At 38.9% G+C, this 22,273-nt stretch overlaps 1 protein-coding gene across 3 annotated transcripts in view; it reads right to left on the reverse strand.

The window, feature by feature from the left end:
- Window positions 1-14,749, reverse strand: part of PI4K2B (phosphatidylinositol 4-kinase type 2 beta) — a 29,352-nt gene extending 14,603 nt beyond the window's left edge. For all 3 annotated transcript variants that reach the window (XM_079153495.1, XM_079153494.1, XM_079153493.1), the window contains exons 1-6: window positions 14,291-14,749; window positions 7,395-7,549; window positions 5,469-5,669; window positions 4,703-4,834; window positions 2,559-2,712; window positions 1,408-1,475 (exon numbers count right to left, since the gene is read on the reverse strand). In XM_079153495.1, coding sequence (XP_079009621.1) covers window positions 1,408-1,475; window positions 2,559-2,712; window positions 4,703-4,834; window positions 5,469-5,669; window positions 7,395-7,549; window positions 14,291-14,579 — 999 coding nt within the window. In that variant the 5' untranslated portion in view covers window positions 14,580-14,749. The remainder of the gene's footprint in view (window positions 1-1,407; window positions 1,476-2,558; window positions 2,713-4,702; window positions 4,835-5,468; window positions 5,670-7,394; window positions 7,550-14,290) is intronic.
- Between the last annotated feature and the right edge of the window lie 7,524 nt (window positions 14,750-22,273).

The raw sequence follows: 22,273 nt of genomic DNA on the forward strand, positions 1-22,273 counted from the left end.
ATTCTGTATGTATTTTAAATCCCTTTCTGTTAAAACTGCCACTTATTTTTATTTCTATCATTCTTTCTTCTATTTACAACTTTGTTGAGGTATAATTATATCTTACATATCAAAGGGTACTATTTGATAAACCTGAAAGATGTGAAATCTTCACACAAAAGTTCCCTAGATCCCACTGAAGTTCATCCCTCCCTCCACCCCATCCCCATCAACCACTGGTCTGCCTTCTGTCAGTAAGGACTGATCTGCATTTTCTATACTTTTATGTAAACAGAATCATACAGTAAGTGACCTTTTATAGCTTCTTTCATTCAATGTAGTTTTAAAAAGATTCATCCATTTTTCATGTGTATCAAGTTTATTCTTTTTTATTGCTAAATACTATACATATGGATTTTTAAATTTACTGGATAAACAAAAGCACAAATGCTTCAAAGTAATGCAAATGTTTTAAGTGACAATTTAAGAACACAGAGATTATAAGTACTTTTCTTAATTACTTAAAATTTTCTCAAAAGTATAGACTGTTCTAAATTTTAAATACTTCTAAAAATGTCTTATGTAACTCATATTTGAACTTGGGAACTCAAAGTTGAGAGCAATGAATCTAAAATTTTTTATAGTGTTTAGAGTCTCAGTCTATTATGTTAGTTAAAAACCAGCATCTAAGTAACAAAAGTACTTTTCTTTAAGTTCAGTGGATATAGTTCATAAGTGAAACATATGTTCCATTGCATTAGGTAGTACAAGATTACCTAATACTGAATCAAAAACTCAGAAGGAGGGCTGGGGCTACAGCTCAATTGGTAGAGTGCTTGCCTTGCACGCACAAGGTCCCGGGTTCAATCCCCAGCACCACAAAAAAAAAAAAAAAAAAAAAAAAAAAAACCACAACTCAGAAAGATCAATATGCAGTGGTATATACATGCCTACAATCCCAACAACTTGGCAGGCTGAACCAGGAGGATCACAAGGTTTGAGGCCAGTCTCAGCAACTTAGCCAGACCCTGTCTCAAAAATAAAAAGGGCTGGGGCTGTAGCTCAGTGATATAGCACCCTAAGTTCAATTCCTAGTACCAAAAAACTCAGTAGGAAATGAATTAAATACTAGAAACCTTAATTACATAAAAGCAAAATAAACGTGGTCATTCTGCAAATTTCCCAAGTTCTAAAAAAGTATACACCTGGTATCATTAATCTATTTTAATGCAAAACAAAAAATAAAGTTGCCCAGAGATAATAAAAAATAGAATCCAGAAACACAATGTAAACAAGTGACAGAAAGAAAAAGGATGAGAAGAACAGAGAAAAGGGATTTAAAATCAGGGATTTAAACAAGGAAAGGAGGAGATAATGGAGAATAACTTAACTTCAAGAAATCTCTTACATGGCTTAAAATTTGCTTACCTCATGGTCAGTTTCCTTTTTACATTTCTTCTTTTCATATCTGATTAACCAATTATCATTTCCCCTGTCTTTTAAAAGAAACAAAAAAATTTGTTAATTGATTTTTATAGGCATTATAGATAAATATCAAGGGGAGAAATCTAGTCACCTGATGATTTTTGAGATTTTCATTGGTTTTCTATAGCATATGTCTACCATATCAAAGTTCCAATTTAAAACTAAAACAAACCCATAAATATTAGCAACCATTTATTGAACATTTTCTCAGTGCCAGATACTGTTCTAAGTGCTTCACATGTGTTAATTTTAGTCCTTGAATCTACCCTGTGAGGCAGTTTAATTATCAGATTAAGGTTATTAAAATCAAGGGTAACTTCTTAAAAAGCATCTATTCTTCCTGCTAGGCTGGAGTACCCTGGACCACACACTAATTTTAGTATTAACTTAAGACCATATTAATTAAGAAGGTCAATGTAGAAAATTACATGATGCTTTTTCAGAAGCTAATAAAAATGAGAAAACATTTCAAACCAGTGGTTCTCAAACTTTAGAGTACATCAGAACTACCTGGAAAACACAAGAAAACACAGTCCTGGCCCCACTGCAGTTTCTGCCTCAGTAAGTTAGGGTAGTGTATGAGAAGATGCGCATTTAGCAAGCGCCCCTGTAAAATGACCCTGAGAATCCACAGAGCTACAATTGGGAACTATTTTGGACTGTCCACATCCAAATTTGGATTTAGACTGTCCCCTTACAAAGCAGAACAAAATAAAAGTTTAACATATTTATAACTATACTAATCCTTACACAATGCAAAATAAGCACCTAAATTAATTTATACAATCAAGTGTTAATTTTTCATATTATGCAGATAATGTTTCTAATATCTGGCCTTGTCCTGCTCCTAGGAAATTCCTCTTTAGGGGTCAAGAATTGATCCATCACCTAGGCAGGAGGTTGCTATGAGTCAGAAACCCCCAATATAGGATTAATTATGCCTAGGAGAGTAGTACTACATCTGTTTTCCAAAACAATTAGACGCAGCGGCTTTATGATTTTTGCATCAAAATTTTATGGTTCTGACTTAGATAACAAAAGTACACTTGGAAAGCTAACAAGATTGGGGTGAACAAATGAGAGAACTTCAATACCTGTATTTCTGATGATGTAATCCAAAACAACTAATCTTTCAAACTGTGACTGAAATTGTTTTCTAATATTCTCAGGCAAAGGATCAGCTTCAAATTTTCTAAGCCAATATTCAGCCTCCTTGTAACCTTCAACAAATAACTGAAAGGAACCAATCTATAATTTTAAGAACTACAGTTAGAAAAGAAAGTACAAGAACAAAGGGATTAATTTTTAATTTCTTAGCAGTACTGTCACAAAATGTTATATAAACATAATAAGAAAAATAGAAGAGATAACACTAATTTAGAGAAGCATATTTATCAAGAAACCTATTTTTACACACTAATTTTAAATAATCACATGACGAACACACAGCAATAAAAAATGTTCAACCCTAGACTATTAAGAAGCATTTTTAGCCTGGACTTTTAAGCAGCTATTTTAGGATGATCAAAAAGGAAAATAAACATGTGCCCTCAAGGTGACATTCTTAACAAGAATGCTGCTTTCTAAAAATATTCATTAAAGTGAATTTAATTATGGAGGCCAAATTGTACACCTATCCTGGTTATTTCATAAAAATGCAATTTTAACTTGTTAAAGAAACATTTCAGGATTCGTTTTACAACATAAAATACAGAAAATAATTTTACTTTAAAAATAGAATGAATTCTTTGACTATTCAGATTAAAGATCCTTTCATAAATTTTAAAGAATCAATTAATCATAACCTCTACAGTGGTTTTTTTTTTTACAAAGTCCTTTCCTCGAAGATATGTCCATTTTAAAAGGCATTTTTGTTACTAAAATTTACTAGTTAACATTAAACCATGTATTAAAGACGGAAATACAAGTTTTCAATAGCAGATGATGCCTGGGTAATGAGTGATCTATTCTGCCTCACAAATGCAAACAAATCACCACACACAAAAATCTAATACTTATCCCAACATTTTATATTCTTGTTGGCATGAAATTTTTTTTAACAATTCCAAGGTTTTCTTTAAAGAACTTATAATTAAGTCATAGTAGTCATTAATATGAAACTACAGCTTCCTAGAGTCATGCTTATTTCAGAACATCCAAGAAGGAAAAGGCCTTAGGAAATTTTTTAAAATTTCAAACTTACTTGGAATACAATTTTAAAAATTAGGCCATGAATTTCTACTCAAATTCTTTTGTCTAGATACATGTACAGCAAGATCATAGGTCAAGTCTATGGGGGTGGGTATTAGAGATTGAACTCAGAGGCCCTCGACCACTGAACTACAACCCCAGTCCTATTTTGTATTTTATTTAGAGACAAGGTCTCACTGAGTTGCTTAGCACCTCACTTTTGCTGAGGCTGGCTTTGAACTTGCGATCCTCCTGCCTCATCCTCCTGAGCCAAGGGATTACAGATGTGTGCCACCTCACCTGCCGATCAAGTCTATTTTTAAAAAATAAATACCAGAGCTTTCCTAGAATGCCTTTCCCATTAGCCCTCTCCACCTTTGCTCAGTGAGCTGCTAACCATCTCTCAGGTTTATTTTAAAGTGATTAGAAAAAACAAAATCTAATATGCAGTGAGCAAACATAGTTGCTACCATTTACTGACTTAACTATGTACCAAGTATTTGACATGAATTTCTCAAGTTTATCCTCACAATATCCTAAGAGGTAGTTTATTCGCAACTTTATAGAAACTAGGACTGACAGAATAAGGACCTTGCCCAAGGTCTCATGCTAACTAGTAGAGAGATGGGTTGGAATTCAGCTCTGACTCTAAAGCTGAACTTTTGCCATTACTTTATAAAGCCTTTGATGTAGCGTCATCTTGGAAACATTTCCTGCTCCTCCAGACTCAGGCATCCCTCTTCTGCATCTTTTCTTTTTGTGTGTGGTGTTGGGGATCCAACCCAGGGACTTGGCCTGCCAAGCAAAAGTTCTACCACCGGGCCATCACCCCAGTTCTAGGCATCCCTCTTCTAACCTCTCAGACTCCCTGAACTTACCACCTACTGAGCACTTTATCGAACTGCACTGAAATTGCTTGCTTACTGTGAGCTCCTCAAAGAGGAAAAAGTTTACTACTATATCCACAGTCCAGAGCCCAGTGTCTAGCTCAAAGAGCTCAGGCTAAACCTGCCCACTACATCCTAAGTAAAGTTTATCAGCCACTCACCTTAGGAGGAAGTCCTATCCGATGAAACTTTCTACCTACTTTTGGCACTTTCTGTAAGGCATACTTTTTGCCTCTTGACTTTGCACGGTCAATTGCACTATAGTTAAATGTCTCACTGACAAGCCACACCACCTAGAAACACAGAGATTAGAAAAATGGTTAGAATTTGTATTATGATATTTCTATCTACATATATAATCAAATTCACTCTAATCCTATAAATGAGCAAAATTCAATGCTATACAAATGCCCCTGAGAAGCTAAGATAGAAAGTCCAGGGAATTTTGTGAAGCCCTGTTAAGTGGCACATATTTCTTTTTCAAAGAGGAATAATATTGCCCTAAAAACTTCCAGTGGAAAAAACTAAGCAAGAGTTTTAAATTGCAGAATTAGAAATTAACGTTTTGAGGATGGCATCAATTAAAACATATAAAGGGCAACAAGAAAACAATAGCAGCCTTGTAAACACAATAGCTACCTCTACCTTCAATGGGATCTCAAGGTACCTCATTTTTGTCTACTTTCTAAATGCAAGTTCTTCCTCCTTTTTGTTAGCATGTTAGCATCCTGTGACCTCATGGGAACAAGAGCTGTTCCCTTGGATACTTTGGAGGTCTACATGAGAGTAAATTAGTAGTTGCTCATACTCTTGAATTACTAAGAAGGGACTCAACTTTAGCCTCAATCATTAAGTTCATACTAAAGTACCTACAGGCAAGTGGGCTAAAAATTAGAAGTACCTGACTGGACACCAACTCTGCTTTACCTTTGTTTTAGGTACAATGCCCAGATGAAGTTTCTCATCCACTAGGTAGGCCCCAGCCTCAGAAAGGTAGCCCTGGTTGGGAATCAGGCAGCCTCTGCCAAAGCAGCAAGGGCAGCAGACCTTGTGGACATACTTGGTCCATTTTGGATTCAGTTGACCATAAGGCTCTTCTGATTTTGGTTTAAACACACCAATAATTTTCTAAAGGGGTAAAAAGTAAGAATCTTATTAGACTTTTATATATGTGGGGTGGGTATACACATACACACACACACAAACACATTAATATCTATATTTTACATATATAGATAGAGACGATAATCCATAAAATGCATTCTTATAATTCATTTCCTCCTACTCCCTGCCCCAAACTTAGGCATAACCCTCAAGTAATAAGAGGTTTGCTTCCAATTACATTTTAACATATATTTCCATTGGGGAATCTAAATTCAATATTCCTTTGTTTGAAATACAGAAGTTTTCAAATTGTGCTCTCAAAAACCTTAGAAGGTGAGGGCAAGGCTTCATGCCACTTAACCTGTGACCCATGCCATTTAACCAGATTAACTCTAATTTCACTTGTTTTATATTACTGGACTTCAAGTTTTTGAAAAGTGTCTCACCAATCTTAAATATTTGAAAGCCTCCAATCTAGGTCAAACAGTATGACTACTCAGTCTATTAAACATCCAACCCATATGTTTGTTTAACATCTACTTTCCCCACTATGGTGTACATTTTTAAAAGGCTGGGGCTTTGTTAGGGCTGCATCTCTAGTATACTCAGAGCCGTATCTGATAGGCAGTAAGCTTCCAAGTATTTGCTAAACAAACTAATAAATCTATGCCAAAAAATAGTTCTCTAAACACAAAGGGAACAAGATACATTGAATAACTATGCTGTCAGTTACTTTTAGCCTAAGATTTTCCAAGTTGTGTTTTCCATGAACCAATTTTAAATAAACTCCTCTATTCAAAAGATTGGTTTGTGAATGTCTAAAAGTCTCTATTACCTTTAGTACTGATCTAATACAAAATATACATATAAAATAAATAAATAAATAAATATATATATTATCTTATCTATTAAGAGAAAGGATGTTGCTGTGTTGCAAAGGCTGGTGCCCCCAAACTCCTAGGCTCCAGTGATCCTCCTGCCTCAGGCTACTCAGCAGCTGGGACTACAGGCAGAGGCCCTTGTGCTAAGGAACCTACAAATATCTTAAAATCTCAAAGGAGGACTATGCTTTAAAATTACTTTTAAAATATAACTTTAATTTTGCAAAAAAATTGGGTGAAATTATAAACTTCCTTCTCCTTCAAAAGAAGAATTGCTGGTTATGCATCAGAAGGATGCATCAATTTTTGAAAAATTCTAGACTAAGTGGAAGAAAGTACCATCAAAACTTATATTTTCTGCTCTAGAATCATATTTTTATTCATTTCACTTTAGTGCAGTCCAATGACTTCAAACTTCAGGTTGCCCAAACTCCTTCCCTTGGCACAATGTCAGAAAAAAATATCTAGAGGAACAGCCTTGAAAAAAAAGAAAAGCATTTAGAAATGACATCAGACAGGTTTTGAAAGTTTCAAGTTCCACTGTGCTTGGTAAATATGGTAACAGACTACTTTATGGTAAGGACATATGGATATATGCTCAACAAATCTTCAGGTGAATATGGGTATTCAATAATTGCTTGAAATCAAATAGAAGCTGTCAGAATAGCACACTACAACTTACAACAATTAGCTATTTCTATATGGGAGGGTGTTTTAGTAAAAAAAAATAAAAACCAAAAAAACTGTGCTTTATTTCAGATAAGGGGATGCAATGAGAATTAATATCTTCGGAAACTCACAATGACTTCACATTTAAGTGAGTGTTTCCCAAAATTTCCTAGTTATAGTAGGTCTGTGAAATTCTCACCCTCTTAGGATCCTTTACAAAGTAACTTCCACTTGACCCTTGAGAGATTCTTTGTGGAAAAACTCTCAATTCTATTGCTTGTTCTGCTCTCAATATAATATCAGCAAATTCTGGATCATCCAAGAATGCATTCATCTCCGAAGCTCCAGTAATCACTGCATTAAGAAGAAAGACCAGACGTGAGAATGCTCTCCATATGGATTTGAATATAGGGGTTAGGTTACTGGCATTAGGACAAAGGTACTGAAAAATGGAATTAAGTACTATATGGATAGTTTTGATCCTTCTTCCTGACCCCAATTCCACTTCTAGGTTCTAAATAATGCCACATGGAAAAAGAAAAAGTTTACTATTTATTGAAAAAAAACTACACAAATACTTCTCATTTCTTGAACTTCTCTGCAATGATTCTGCCCATCCTTCTGTAGCTCTGACTCCACAGTCTTGCCTCAAATCCTGTCACTATCAGTAACTACAACTTCTGCACAATTTTTCAAGCACCTAGCTTCCCAGTTCAGTCCCTCGGGCATCAAATTCACCCATCCCACAGGAACCTACAAAGCACTGATCTCCCATGTTGTCCTTGGTGTTTACTCCTTTCATGCTGCCCCACCACCTTAAAATGGCAAATCATTACAGAATCACTCTTCCTCCTTTCCTTCGTGGTCACCTGGAAAAATCCCAGTCCTGGTGAAACCTGTCTTGTTGACTCTATGCCTGTACCAGGGTAGCTGAACTTGACCACAGAAACACACACTGACTCATCTCTTTCCTCAAATTCTCAACAACTCCTCTCCCACCCTCTCTCTTAGTAGATGATCTAGCTGCCTACTTCATTAAGTAAAAAAAAATCAGAAAAAATATATATCACCAGCCCCCAGCACCACACCTACTGACCCACTGCTTAACTGTGGGTCAACACTGATGATTTCCAAATCTATCTCTTAGGCCTGGACTTGCAGCCAGAACTCTCGACTACTATGTTCAGCCTCTCTACTTGGATGTTAACAGCTCAAAGTCTACTAACCAAAACTCAACACTTCATCTTGAACACCCCTCCTGAAGACTTCAACTCCATTCCTCCCTGTTCCTGCTGCCGGCAACTCAGAATCTTCCAGCTGCATAAACCAAGAACCTTAGAAGCATCTCAGTCTTACGGTCTGGCCCTCTATATCCAATCAGAAAGTCACATAGGCTCTACTACCCAAAGCATCCAGGGCCCAAGCTCTTACCATCTCCCTTTCTTCCACGTTACCTGGGTCATCATCAGCTCTTGCCTACATCATCAGCAGCCTCCTGACTGGTCTTCCTCTTTCACTCCTGCCTCTCTACGCTCAACAGAGCGCTCATAGTGACCCTCTCAAGCAGGACAGACCGCACCACCCCTTTATACCAAACAGTCCAAGGGCTTCCTGTCTCACTCCAGAAATGAGCACATCTCTGGCAGTTTCAGCCCCTATCCTAGACTTGCCATCTGGAGCAAGTCTACTTACCCTCAAAGAGCTGAAGATCCTTTCACATCCCACTAAGCATTCCCTTCCCTCCTCCTTCCCAACTCAAGTGTGTTCAGGCTTTGCAGCATCCTACTTGTCCTATTTCCTGCCTCAGTATTTCAACGTTCCTCCTCCAAATTGGGTCTCCAGAACCAAGCAACTCACTGAACAGAACAGACACCTCAACCTCAGTCTTGACACTAACCCCAAGAAGAGTCCCTATAATACTGTGTGAGTTATTTGGGAGTTCTGTCATAATGCTAATTTACACTGAAAGGGCTAAACTCTTGGACTACTCTTGTTCTCTCACATTCTATGCCCAAACAGTTCTGGACTACGTGCAAGCCTTCACAGTATTACTATTAAGTGTTACCAAGTTAGCTAATGTGTGTCATAGAACCTCCTTTTGTTCCTGTCATGAAGTCCACAGTCATTTGTCAAAAACTTAACAATTCAGTTTCAACCAAAATCAGATCAATTAGAAACATTTCTGTTCTTGTCCCATTACTGAGATAATATCATCCCTACAGGAAGCTGTGCATTTTTTTCCTTGAAGATGGCTTGCATTTACTGTCACAATCCAGAAAGGCACTTAAAAAAATTGGTCCTACTATCTAATTACTGTCAGAAAAAAGGCTACATATCAACTCTTCTAAAATGAAAGCAATTGGTTTTTAGTAGATAATTTTTCCTTAACTGATTCATTACTGACAATTACGTTCTATAACTCTCCGCATGCTCATTACTTAAATGTACTCTGGTAATGAGTTTAATGTGAAAGGCACCCCTGGATATTACACTGCTTCATGTAACATATGATACGGCTATTCTGGTTTGAAGCTTTATTGTCAGTTAGCTTGATTTTTAATAACTCAGTGCTGAGAACAGAACCCAGAGCCTTCTGTATGCTAGGTGAGTGCTCTAGCTACAGAGCCACACTGGAGCCGCCTTTGAGTTTCTGTTTGCTCTGTGTGTGTGTGTGTGTGTGTGTGTGTGTGTGTGTGTGTGTGCGCGCGATATCAGGAATTGAACCCAGGGACAACCTATCACTGAGCTACATCCCTAGTCCTTTTATTTATGTATTTTAAATTTTGAGACAGGGTGTCATTAAGTTGCTGGGTGCAAGTTTGCACTTTTAATCCCCCTGCCTCAGCCGCCTGAGTTGCTAGAATTATGAGTGTGCACCACCATGCTCAGCTTTTATTTTTATTTTGAGACAGAGTCTCACTAAGTTGCTAGGAACTTTCTAAGTTGTCCAGGCTGGTCTCAAACTTGCAATCTTCCTTCCTCAGCCTCCCAAATAACTAGGATTACAGCATGTGCCACCACACCAGGCTGTCTTTGATATTTTTTCAATTAAAATTATAGCCACTATGTTAAGCAATAAAGTATGGCATTTTGTGTTTGTGTCAGAATATATTCAAAATTATTTTATAAGTCCTCCCTTTAAGTCAATGCTAGGAAGAGATCGTGGTCTTCTAGAAAAGTTTCCGTCTCATTCAGGCTCCTCATTTTTCACAAGATGTCCAGCCACCCTTGGAAGCTTTGCTGTTTCCATGACTATGCCAAGCTTCCTTCCCAGGGCTAATTCTTATTCATCCTTCTCACTTACAACACTGTAACAAAATGATCTCAGTTCCAGGAAAGCAAGAGATCTTTGTGTTGTTCTCTAATGTAGCCTATGTGCCTAGAAAAGAGGTCCTGGCACATGGCAGCTCCTCAATAAATTGTGTTCAAAAAATTAACAAACTATCCCACCAGTCACACTTAGGGGTCATTACCAGTCCTTTAGAAAGTAGAAAATGAAAATGGATTAAGAGAACCTTATGTTCCACAGCCTTTATGTTCTTAGCTGAACATAGTACACAAGGTAACTTACCAATTTTCATTTTAAATAAGTAATTAAAACAAACTCATCCTCCCTTAAGAATAAGAATTATCCCTTTGAGGGCCTTTCCCAACTTTCCTTATCTTACCCACTAATTAGAATATTTCTAGAAAAAAGTGCTGATGAGTCTGGTGAACTGAATGCTGCCTTCAGGGTTCCAATGCTGGATGTTGCTTATTCGGCTGAATCTTTCCTGTCCCCTACGTGTTTAGGGCACAGCACCACATGTAACCTCAGCTTTACCAGAGTACAGACAGTCTCTTAGAACTATTTATTCTAACTATGTCCTCCTCTAGGCTACACAGCTGTGTAGGGATAGGCATGCATTTGATAGGTCATTATTGCTTCAAGACCTTGATTTCCACTGGTACCCTGTAGGCACTCATATTTGATGAATGATGTATCTCTAATAAATGGAAAACAAAGAACTACATGTGCTGTAACCTAAGCAATAGCTGAGAATAATCTCCAACATGTCCCTGCTAACTTTCAAAAGCTCAGTTTTGGTGACCATCAAGATAACCTGAAACTTCTACTCTTCTAAATGTTTCTCTAAATTAATCCAGGTTATCAAGTGTCCTGAACTTGGATCAAGTCACACTGTTAACACCAGTTGTTAGAATTACTTCTACTGAAATGGACTTCAGGAAAGTTATAAGAACTAGTCCTATGAATTCAATCACTTTTATTTCAAAGATATTGTTCAGTATATAGTGTCTTCTCCAAAAGAACACGTAACAGGTTATTGTCAGTTTTGTTTTGGTTCAGACAACCTGTTTAATGTCATGACTCTGATTGGTTTTTTCCACGTTAGCTGTTCAGTAATCTTATCTTGGTACTCTTACTCCGGTCTCCATCTTATTTAGTTTACTACCCTTATTTCTCATCTTTCTTCACATTTAAATGATCTTCTAATTTTGTTCAACCATTTATAAGCTATTGTGAATCATTAAATGACATAAATAAAATTTCTTTTTACTTTGTGAGTTCTAATTGTTCTGTTAGGTTCTCTAACAATAGACATGTATGTGCTCAAGGTTTGTACTAACTGGGACCTTGCAGAAGTAACTTTACCCCTCTGTGTTTTATAAAATGGGAATAAAAAACAGTACTCACGTCATAGGATTAGTTATGAATTAACAAATATGAAGTACATAGAACTATGCCCAGCACATACCAATGGCTACGTAGATATTAGCTCTTATCACCTTTATAACTGTGCAATTCACTGACTAAAATGATAAGGAATACCACTACTCCTACTCTGACAATGACCTAACAAACAACACTATGGTTTTTGCTATTTCTAGACTTTGTCATATGCCTTGTTAAAGATAACAGACATGTGATTAAAGTACATAAAGTTCCTGTTTTTATAAACAAAACAGCTAAGCATCATAAAATAATGTTAATCTAAAAGCAAGAATGTCTTAGAACTAAAAGTGGTTTGACGGAAGCTAGATGGTAAAGGACAAAGGAAGTAATGAACTCATGAAAAAAAACTAAATTTTAAATCTGAAATTAATCATAAGAATTTTTAGAAGTCTGTTTTAAACATCTTTAAACACTTTATCATTCAAAACTATTTTAAAATCCCATTAAAAATAAAACCTCCATAATAACCAAAAGTAATAATTGTTTTATAACACTTAGGGATCTAAAGCAAAACGGAAAAAGTACAGGACGTGAAAAAAGAACTAGGCTTTACCTAGAGCCCTGGCTTTACCACTTCCCAAATATTTGACTCTGGGGAGAGACAACATACCTCTGAAGTTCTATGAACCACCAGCCACTGCAGTTTTATTAATTTTATCCAAAAAGGATGGTCAATGAAAACTAACTATAAATTGTGATACAAATATCACCATTTAAAAAGTAGGACTTCTTTTCAATAAGCCATTTGTATTCTAACTACCATACTCTAGCTTCACTGTAACTTTTTCTAGCCTTAATATTATTTATTTACCAAAAAATGCCTTACTTTCACACAACGAATGCACTTTCAAGACTTTTGGGGCCCTATTACAATCTAGCTACAAGGTAACTTTGAGGTAGAAAAGCAAACTAGCTATATGGATCTTGGTTACTTCACAGACTGGAGTCTAGGTAATAGAGGTCCAAACTGCTAGCTGGATGTGGTCCACTTATGATCTGGTTCCAATTCCACATCTGTTTGCCAGGTCAAGTGCTGTACTGAAAATGCACCCATTAGCCTAACATTATAATGATAGCAGAGATGTATGTCAGAAATGTTGCTAAAGTTTACTAAAAAAATATTTTTAAAAAAAGGCCTGGGGTTGTGGCACTTGCCTACAGCTTGTGAGGAACTGGGTTTGATCCTCAGCATCACATGAAAATAAATAAATAAAATAAAGGTACTGTGTCCGCCTATAACTAAAAACAAAAACAAAAAACAAAAAAAAACTTATTTTTTTTTAAAAAAAAAGAAATGTTTGCTAAACCTTAAGAGTGGGTCAGACCACTTCAATTTATTTTGTAGTATTTATGTTTGACTAGAAGTTCAATTAGAACCTGAGTAACTTATTCTATCCCAAATTCTTTAGGTACATTAATTAGTGTACTAGTAGCAGGGCAGGTAAAAATCTAAAAGTCTAAAACTCGGGAAAAACCAAACAATATTAATAGAAACTACTCCAGACATAATGTGCACACCATCTCTTGGAATTCATCCTACCACCGACAAGTAGGTGTAAACATCACCATTTCGCAAACAAGTTGGTCTCTTCTCTAGCTAGAACTTTATCAAGTCTCTTCGATTTACATGAAATTAGTCTCACTTCTCTCCATAGGCCCCAAACTCACTTCAACAAATACCTATGCTGCAACAGCATGCCTAAATTTCACTAACTTTGAACCACGTTTCAACTACCGTCCCTTTCAAAGGCGATCTGTTCATTTAATAGAGAAAAGATGTGTGTTTTAATGCACAATTTTAGATATGACTCAAGAAATAAAAACTTTGCAAGAAAGCGCAGGATAGTCCTCTCTGCACCCTCTGACTAGCGTCACAATAACATTTAGTAGGAAAACGTTTTCAAACGTGCCCTGGATATTCTTGATGTACATCTCTCTGCTGTCATCCACTTGCAAAGTCACAACTCTGGGAACTTCTGGATACCTTCGAGTTCCTAATTCAGAACTCAGGTCCAAACTTGAGCAAACAACTTACGTCACTTTGCTGGGTTAAGGGTCTGATGGCAGTTTGTACTCACTTTGGGGGGAAGCCTAAAGAATCAGAGTTTAATGACAACCGCTGGTCTACAGCCTACAGCAAGTGGACAAGGCGGGAGGCGGCGTGGGGCAGGTGTCGCGCCTGGGCCGGGGCTGGCTGTTCGCCCCGCGACAGGGGAAACCCCTCCAGCCAGGCGAGCGCAAACGAGGGGCGCAGCCGAGCCAGGAGCACGGGGAGCAGACCCGGGCGGGGAGGGAAGCGGGTCGCGCGGCGGGGGCAGCAGGCACGGGGCACGCACGCGCGGGAAGGGAGCCGGTCGCACCTGAACCGGAGGAGCGGTTCCCGCTCTGGTTGGTGGGTGAGCCGCGGGAGGCCCCCGAGGACCGGTCCTTGGGCGGGAGCGGCGATTTCTGGTCGCGGGCCTGGCGGGGGGCGGCCGCGCCCTCGTCGCCAGCTGCCTCCTGCAGCCTCACGGCGCCCCCCGGCGCGCCTCTTCGCGGCTGGGCCCAGGCGATCCGCGGCAGTAGCGGCTCCCGCTCCTCGTCCTCCTCTTCCTCCGGGTTCCCGCCGCCCGCGGACCCCCGGCGGCCGGGATCACAGGGCTCCGCCATGGGCTCCCCCTCCGCTTTCCGTGCCGAGACCTGATCAGAGCGGCCGGGTGCCGGGGCCTGACCTCCGCATCGCGGGGAACTAGAGTGCCTGGGTCACACCGACGCCACCTCACCAGCTCAAGGGCCAGATCGGGGCCCGCCCCGCGGCTGCCGCCCGCCCTGCCGCCGGCCGCGCCCAGCTCTCGGCTCCGCGGGGGCGCCGACTTCGCGCCTGCGCAGAAGGATCGGGGCGTGGCGAGGGGCGGGGCCGGGCGGGCCGGGCGGGGCAGTCACCTGCCAGCCAGGGTCTAGGAAAGCGCTGGGCGCGGTTACTGCCGCGTCTACCCAGGTCAGAGATCGGGTATTTTCGCGGAGATCCCTCCACTTCAACCTGAATCGCCCTCTCCCTCTACTACGGAATTTCTCCTGAAGTTGACCACAGCTTATACTTTATATGAATTGATCTGAATGACTAATATTTGTTTCCTCTATTAGAAGCCCATATGGGCTGGGGAATTCATCTGTACTCATACAATCTTGATAGTGGAGTTTGTATTTTCCTGTTTTCTGAGTAATCTAGCTAGAGGTTTATCAATGTTTAAAATCTTTTTAAAAAGCCATCTTTCAATTCCATTAATTTTCTGGTTTTGAGCTCATTGACTTATGCTCTTTAACAGTCGGGATTTTATTTTCATTTCCTAGTTGCTTAGAGAAGATTATATTATTGGTTGAAGACATTTCTGCCTTTTAATATATGCATTTTAAAGCTATGAGTTGTCCTGTAAGTATTGCTTTAGTTGCATTCTGCTACTTTTCATGTGTTGTGTTTTTATTTTCATTCTGATGAAAGTTTTAATTTCCGCTTGTGATTTCTTTGACCCATTTCTTTTGAGTATGTTCTTTAATTTCAATATTTAAAGACTTTTCTAAATAGTGCTATTTCTAATTTGAATTTGTTGTAGACAAAGATTCTATGTCCTTTCATTCTTGTGAAATATATTAAGACTTTATAACACAGCAGGGTATATATGTATGTGAACATTCCATGTGCATTTTTTTAATTTTAATTTTTATTTGTTCTAATTAGTTATACATGACAGAAGAATGCATTTCAATTCACTGTACACGAATGGAGCACAACTATTCATTTCTCTGGTGTACTTGATGTAGAGTCATACAATTCATGCAATCTTACAAGTACCTAGGGTAATGATGTCAATCTCATTCTACCATCTTTCCCACTCCCTGTATGCACTTTTAAAAAATCTTTTTGAAAATATATTTTTTAGTTGTTCATGGACCTTTACTTTTTTCATTTATTTATATGCACTGCTGAAAATCGAACCCAGTGCCTCACACATGAGGAAGTGCTCTACCACTAAGCCACAACCCCAGCCCTCCATGTGCATTTTTAAAAAGAAGATGAATTCTGCATTTGAGTACTTTTATAACTACCAATTGAGTCTATAAATATAAATTTAGTTAAGTCACTTATATCCTAAGATATTTTTTGTCTAGTTCCATTTCTTACTGAGATTATTACAATCTCTACTTATTATTGTGGCTTTCTCTATTTGTTCTTTTAGTTTCATGAGTTTTGTATCTTGTATTTTGAAGATGTATTATTAGTTGCATTATTAGGTGCATGCACAGGAGTTTTATGTCTTTCTAATAATGACTTTTTTAAAAAGTTTAAAAATTAAACTTAAAAAAATTATTATTATGGACTGTTCTTTCTTATCTCTACTAATACTCTTGGCTTGAGTTCATTTTGAGACATATTACTATAACCACTCTAGCCTTCTTAGGCTTACTGTTTACCTTAGGTAAATATTTTTCTATCCTTTTTAATCTACTTAGGTTTTTATACTTAAAGTGAGTGTATCTCCTGTAGATAGTTTATAGTTGGTTTTTGAATTAAAAAAATCTGATAAGAGGTTTCAAGATGGCGGCCTAGAGGGTGGCTGCATTTCATGTTGCTCCAGGACTCAGGATTCAAAAGAGGAGATATTGAGACACTTGGGACCAACTCAAAGCAGTCGGGTGACTCTCACCCGTTGGGAAGGCGTCCCAGATGGGACGGTGGTCCCGGAACGCAGGGAACTTTGTGAAGTAGAGCTGCCGGCGAGACGCCCCTCCCCCCGCTGGAGCAGTGAACTCGGACAACTGGGAGCATCGTAAAGGAGGCCGCTCGGCACAGCACTGGGACTCGGAGCAACCACTGGGGCTCCGGCGGCTGCCCAGGGGAGGAGTGGCGAGGAGAGCTGTGTGGACTCAGGACACCGGGGCCTGCCCTGAGAAGGAGGAGGAGGAACGTGGCCGCTTGGATTCGGAGTGACTGCACCAGAGCTACAGGCGGTTGCCAGAGGAGAAGCTCCGCGGCGAGCTGTTTGGACTCAGAACAACGCTTCTGAACACTGGGGCCTGCCCGGAGGACGAGGAGGAGGAAGAGGAGCGTAGCTGCTTGGATTCAGAGTGACTACACCAGAGCTACAGGCAGTTGCTAGAGGAGGGGCTGCATGGCGAGCTGTTTGGACTCAGACCACTTCTGAACACCGGGGCCTGCCCGGAGGAGTAGGAGGAGGAGGAGGAGTGCGGCGGGTCGTTTGGACTCCCAGTGACTGCATTAGCGCTCCAGGCGGCTGCTCAGAGGAGAAGGCGAGTGGTGAGTTGTTTGGACTTAAAGTGACAGCGCCTGAACACAGGGGGGCTGCCTGGAGGAGAAGTGTGGTGGGTCGCTTGGTCTTGAGTGGCCGCACCAGAGCTCCGGGCGGTTGCCCAGAGGACGCGTGCAGCGGGTCACGTGGATTCAGAGCCACTCAGAGCGACCGCTCCTGAACACCCGGGGGGTTATCTGGAGAAGGAGGAGGAATGGGGAGGGTCACTTCGACTCGGAGTGATTGATTGCCCAGGGCTACGGGTGGTTGGTGGGAGGTGGAGGCACGCAGGGAGTTTCTTGGACTCCTAGTGACCGCACCGGAATACTGGGCGGCTGTCTGGAGGAAGAGGCGTGTGGCGGGTCTTTGGGACTCAGAGCGATTGCCCCAGGTGGCTGCTCAGAGGAGGGGCCGCATAGCCAGGCGATTAGGTGCAGAGCAGGGTCCCAGGATCTAGGAGGCTTCTTGGTGGAAAAGCCGCACAGAGACAGGCTTAGGGCGGAGCGAAGGTTCCAGGCCTGCGGGCAGATTCTCTGAGGAGGGGCAGCCTAAGGAGATTCATCTGCGAAGGGTGAGGCTCTCAGGCCCAGGAGGCAGGGCCGGGCCCCTGGGAACTTTGCAGAGGAAGGCAGCCCAGCCCAGGCGGTAGCTGTAAATTGAGGGGAACCTCTAGAGGTAAATGAGAACAAAGAAACATCATATCAAAATCTCTGGGTCACTATGAAAGCAGTACTTAGAGGGAAATTTATTTCATGGAGCGCATTTAATAAAAGAAGTAAAACTCAACAACTAAACGACCTAACACTACAGCTCAAAGCCCTAGAAAAAGAAGAACAGCACAGCACCAAAAGTAGTAGAAGACAGGAAATAGTTAAACTCAGAGCTGAAATCAATGAAATTGAAACAAAAGAAACAATACAAAAAATTGACAAAATAAATAGTTGGTTCTTCGAAAAAATAAACAAAATTGATAAACCTTTAGCCACACTAACAAAGAGAAGATGAGAGAAAACCCAAATCACTAAAATTCGGAATGAACAAGGAAATATCACAACAGACAGGATTGAAATACAAAACATAATTAGAAGCTATTTTGAAAATCTATACTCCAACAAAATAGAAAATTTCGAAGACATCAACAGGTTTCTAGAGACATATGAATTGCCTAAACTGAACGAGGAGGACATAAACAATTTAAATAGACCAATTTCAAGTACTGAAATAGAAGAAGTCATCAAAAGCCTACCAACAAAGAAAAGTCCGGGACCAGATGGGTTCTCAGCCGAGTTCTACAAAACCTTTAAGGAAGAGCTCATTCCAATACTTCTCAAAGTATTCCATAAAATAGAAGAGGAGGGAACCCTCCCAAACTCATTCTATGAAGCCAATATCACACTGATACCTAAACCAGACAGAGACTCATCAAGGAAAGAAAATTTCAGACCAATATCCTTAATGAATATTGACGCAAAAATTCTCAACAAAATTTTAGCAAATCGCATACAAAAACATATTAAAAAGATAGTGCACCATGATCAAGTGGGTTTCATCCCAGGGATGTAAGGTTGGTTCAACATCAGGAAATCAATAAACGTAATTCACCATATTAATAGACTTAAAGTCAAGAATCACATGATTATTTCAATAGATGCAGAAAAAGCATTTGATAAAATACAGCACCCCTTCATGCTCAAAACACTAGAAAAAATAGGGATAGTGGGAACATTCCTTAACATTGTAAAGGCCATTTATGCTAAGCCCATAGCTAATATCATTCTAAATGGTGAAAAACTGAAAGCATTCCCCCTAAAAACTGGAACAAGGCAGGGATGCCCTCTTTCACCAATTCTATTCAACATCGTTCTTGAGACTCTGGCCAGAGCAATTAGACAAACCAAAGAAATTAAAGGGATACGAATAGGAAAAGAAGAACTCAAACTATCCCTGTTCGCTGATGACATGATTATATATTTAGAGGAACCTGCAAATTCCACCAGAAAACTCTTAGAACTCATAAGTGAATTCAGTAAAGTAGCAGGTTACAAGATCAATGCTCATAAATCCAACGCATTTTTATACATAAGTGATGAATCTTCAGAAAGAGAAATTAGGAAAACTACCCCATTCTCAATAGCCTCAAAAAAAATAAAATACTTGGGCATCAATCTCACAAAAGAGGTGAAAGACCTCTACAATGAGAACTATACAACACTAAAGAAAGAAATTAAAGAACACCTTAGAAGATGGAAAGATCTTCCATGTTCTTGGATAGGAAGAATTAACATTGTCAAAATGGCCATACTACCTAAAGTGCTATACAAATTCAATGCAATTCCAATTAAAATCCCAATGACGTACCTTACAGAAATAGAGCAAGCAATTATGAAATTCATCTGGAAGAATAAGAAACCCAGAATAACTAAAGCAATCCTTAGCAGGAAGAGTGAAACAGGGGGTATTGCAATACCAGATCTTCAACTCTACTACAAAGCAATAGTAACAAAAACGGCATGGTATTGGTACCAAAATAGAAAGGTAGATCAATGGTACAGAATAGAGGACACGGACACAAACCCAAATAAATACAATTTTCTCATACTAGACAAAGGGGCCAAAAATATGCAATGGAGAAAAGATAGCCTCTTCAACAAATGGTGCTGGGAGAATTGGAAATCCATATGCAACAGAATGAAACTAAACCCATATCTCTCACCATGCACGAAACTCAACTCACAATGGATGAAGGACCTTGGAATCAGACCAGAGACCCTGCATCTTACAGAAGAAAAAGTAGGTCCAAATCTTCAGCTTGTTGGCTTAGGATCAGACTTCCTTAACAGGACTCCCATAGCACAAGAAATAAAAGCTAGAATGAACCACTGGGATAGATTCAAACTAAAAAGCTTTCTCTCAGCAAAGGAAACTATCAGCAATGCGAAGAAAGAGCCTACAGAGTGGGAGAATATCTTTGCCAATCATACTTCAGATAGAGCACTAATCTCCAGAATCTATAAAGAACTCAAAAAACTCTACTCCAAGGAGTCAAATAATCCAGTCGACAAATGGGCTAAGGAAATGAATAGACACTTCACAGAAGAAGATCTACAAGCAATCAACAAACATATGGAAAAATGTTCAACATCTCTAGTAATAAGAGAAATGCAAATCAAAACCACCCTCAGATTCCATCTCACCCCAATTAGAATGGCGATTATCAAGAATACGAGCAACAACAGGTGTTGGCGAGGATGTGGGGAGAAAGGTACACTCATACATTGCTGGTGGGGCTGCAAATTAGTGCAGCCACTCTGGAAAGCAGTGTGGAGATTCCTTAGAAAACTTGGAACGGACCCTCCATTTGACCCAGCTATCCCACTCCTTGGCCTATACCCAAAGGACTTAAAATCAGCATACTACAGAGATACAGCCACATCAATGTTCATAGCTGCTCAATTCACAATAGCCAGACTGTGGAACCAACCTAGATGCCCTTCAATTGATGAGTGGATAAAGAAACTGTGGTATATATATACAATGGAATATTACTCAGCCATAAAGAATGATAAAATTATGGCATTTGCAGGCAAATGGATGAAATTGGAGAATATCATGCTAAGTGAGATAAGCCAATCTCAAAAAGCCAAAGGACGAATGATATCGCTAATAAGTGGAGGATGACACATAATGGGGGGGAGGGAAGGGTTAGTGTTAGGGTTAGAGTTAGGGTTAGGGAGGGGGCAAGTATGGAGGAAGGAAGTACTGTATAGAGGGTAAAGAGGGGTGGGAGGGGTGGGGGGAAGGGAAAAATAACAGAATGAATCAAACAACATTACTCTATGTAAATTTATGATTACACAAATGGTATGCCTTTACGCCATGTACAAACAGAGAAACAACATGTATCCCATTTGTTTACAATAAAAAAAAAACAAAAAAAAAATAAAAATAAAAAAGTCTGATAATCTCTGTCCTTTAATTGGAATTTTTAGTTTCTTCACACTTATTGTAATAATGATGTGGTTGAATTTTGATCTCTCACTTTGCAATTTGTGTACTATTTGTTTCATCCTTTTACCCCCATTATTTCTTTTCTACTTTCTTTAGAATTAATCCAGTATTTCCTGTTAGCTCATATTAATTTCATTGGTTTTCTGCTATACAACTTTAATTTTTAGTGGTTATGCTAGGACTTACAGTATGCATCTTTAAATTATTTCAGTGTATTGAGAGCTTATATTATACTGTTAGACATAAAATGCAAATCTTGCAAAAATGTAGTTCTATTCATCCTCCACCCTTTGTTATTGTTGCCATGTATACTAAACCTGCCTGTTTAAATACTGTTAATAAGTTTTACCTTAAACAATCATGTCTTTTAAAGAAATTAAGAAAAAAATTTATAGTATTTTATATTCACCCACATTTTTAGCATTTATAGTATTCTTTTCTCCTTCCTGTAGATCTGTTTGTATCTAGTATCATCCCTTTTACTTATGAAGAATTTTAAAAAATTCCTTATAATGCAGATCTGCTGCTGCTAAGTTCTAAATTCTTATTTATTCAAAATTATTATTATTATAACCATTATTTTAAAAAATATTTTCTTCAGACTTAAAATAATACATCAATTTTACTCCCCTTACTGAATTCCAAAAATGTCATTTCATTGTTCTGTGACCCTCTTGGTTTCTGAATCATATCCATCTACCTAATTGCCTAGTTCATATCAGTCCTTTTCTCTAGCTGCCTTTAAGATTTTCTCATTATCTTTGTTTTTCAATAGTTTGACCATGATGTTTTGGGTATTATTTTCTTTACATCTATCCTATTTGTTTTTTTTTTTTTAATTTATTTTATTTTTACAGGCTGCATCTATCGTTGTGCACAATGTAGTTCATACTATTCATGTAATCATACATGTACATAGAGTAATGGTGTCTGTCTCATTCCACCATCTTTCATACCCCCCCCCCTCATTTCCCTCTAAGTAATCTAAAGATTCTCCATTTTTCTCTCATCCCCAACCCCCATTATCATCAGCCACTTACCAGGAAAAAC

This window comes from Sciurus vulgaris (assembly GCF_902686455.1).
Source record: "Sciurus vulgaris genome assembly, chromosome: 9".
Taxonomy (NCBI): Eukaryota; Metazoa; Chordata; class Mammalia; order Rodentia; family Sciuridae; genus Sciurus; species Sciurus vulgaris.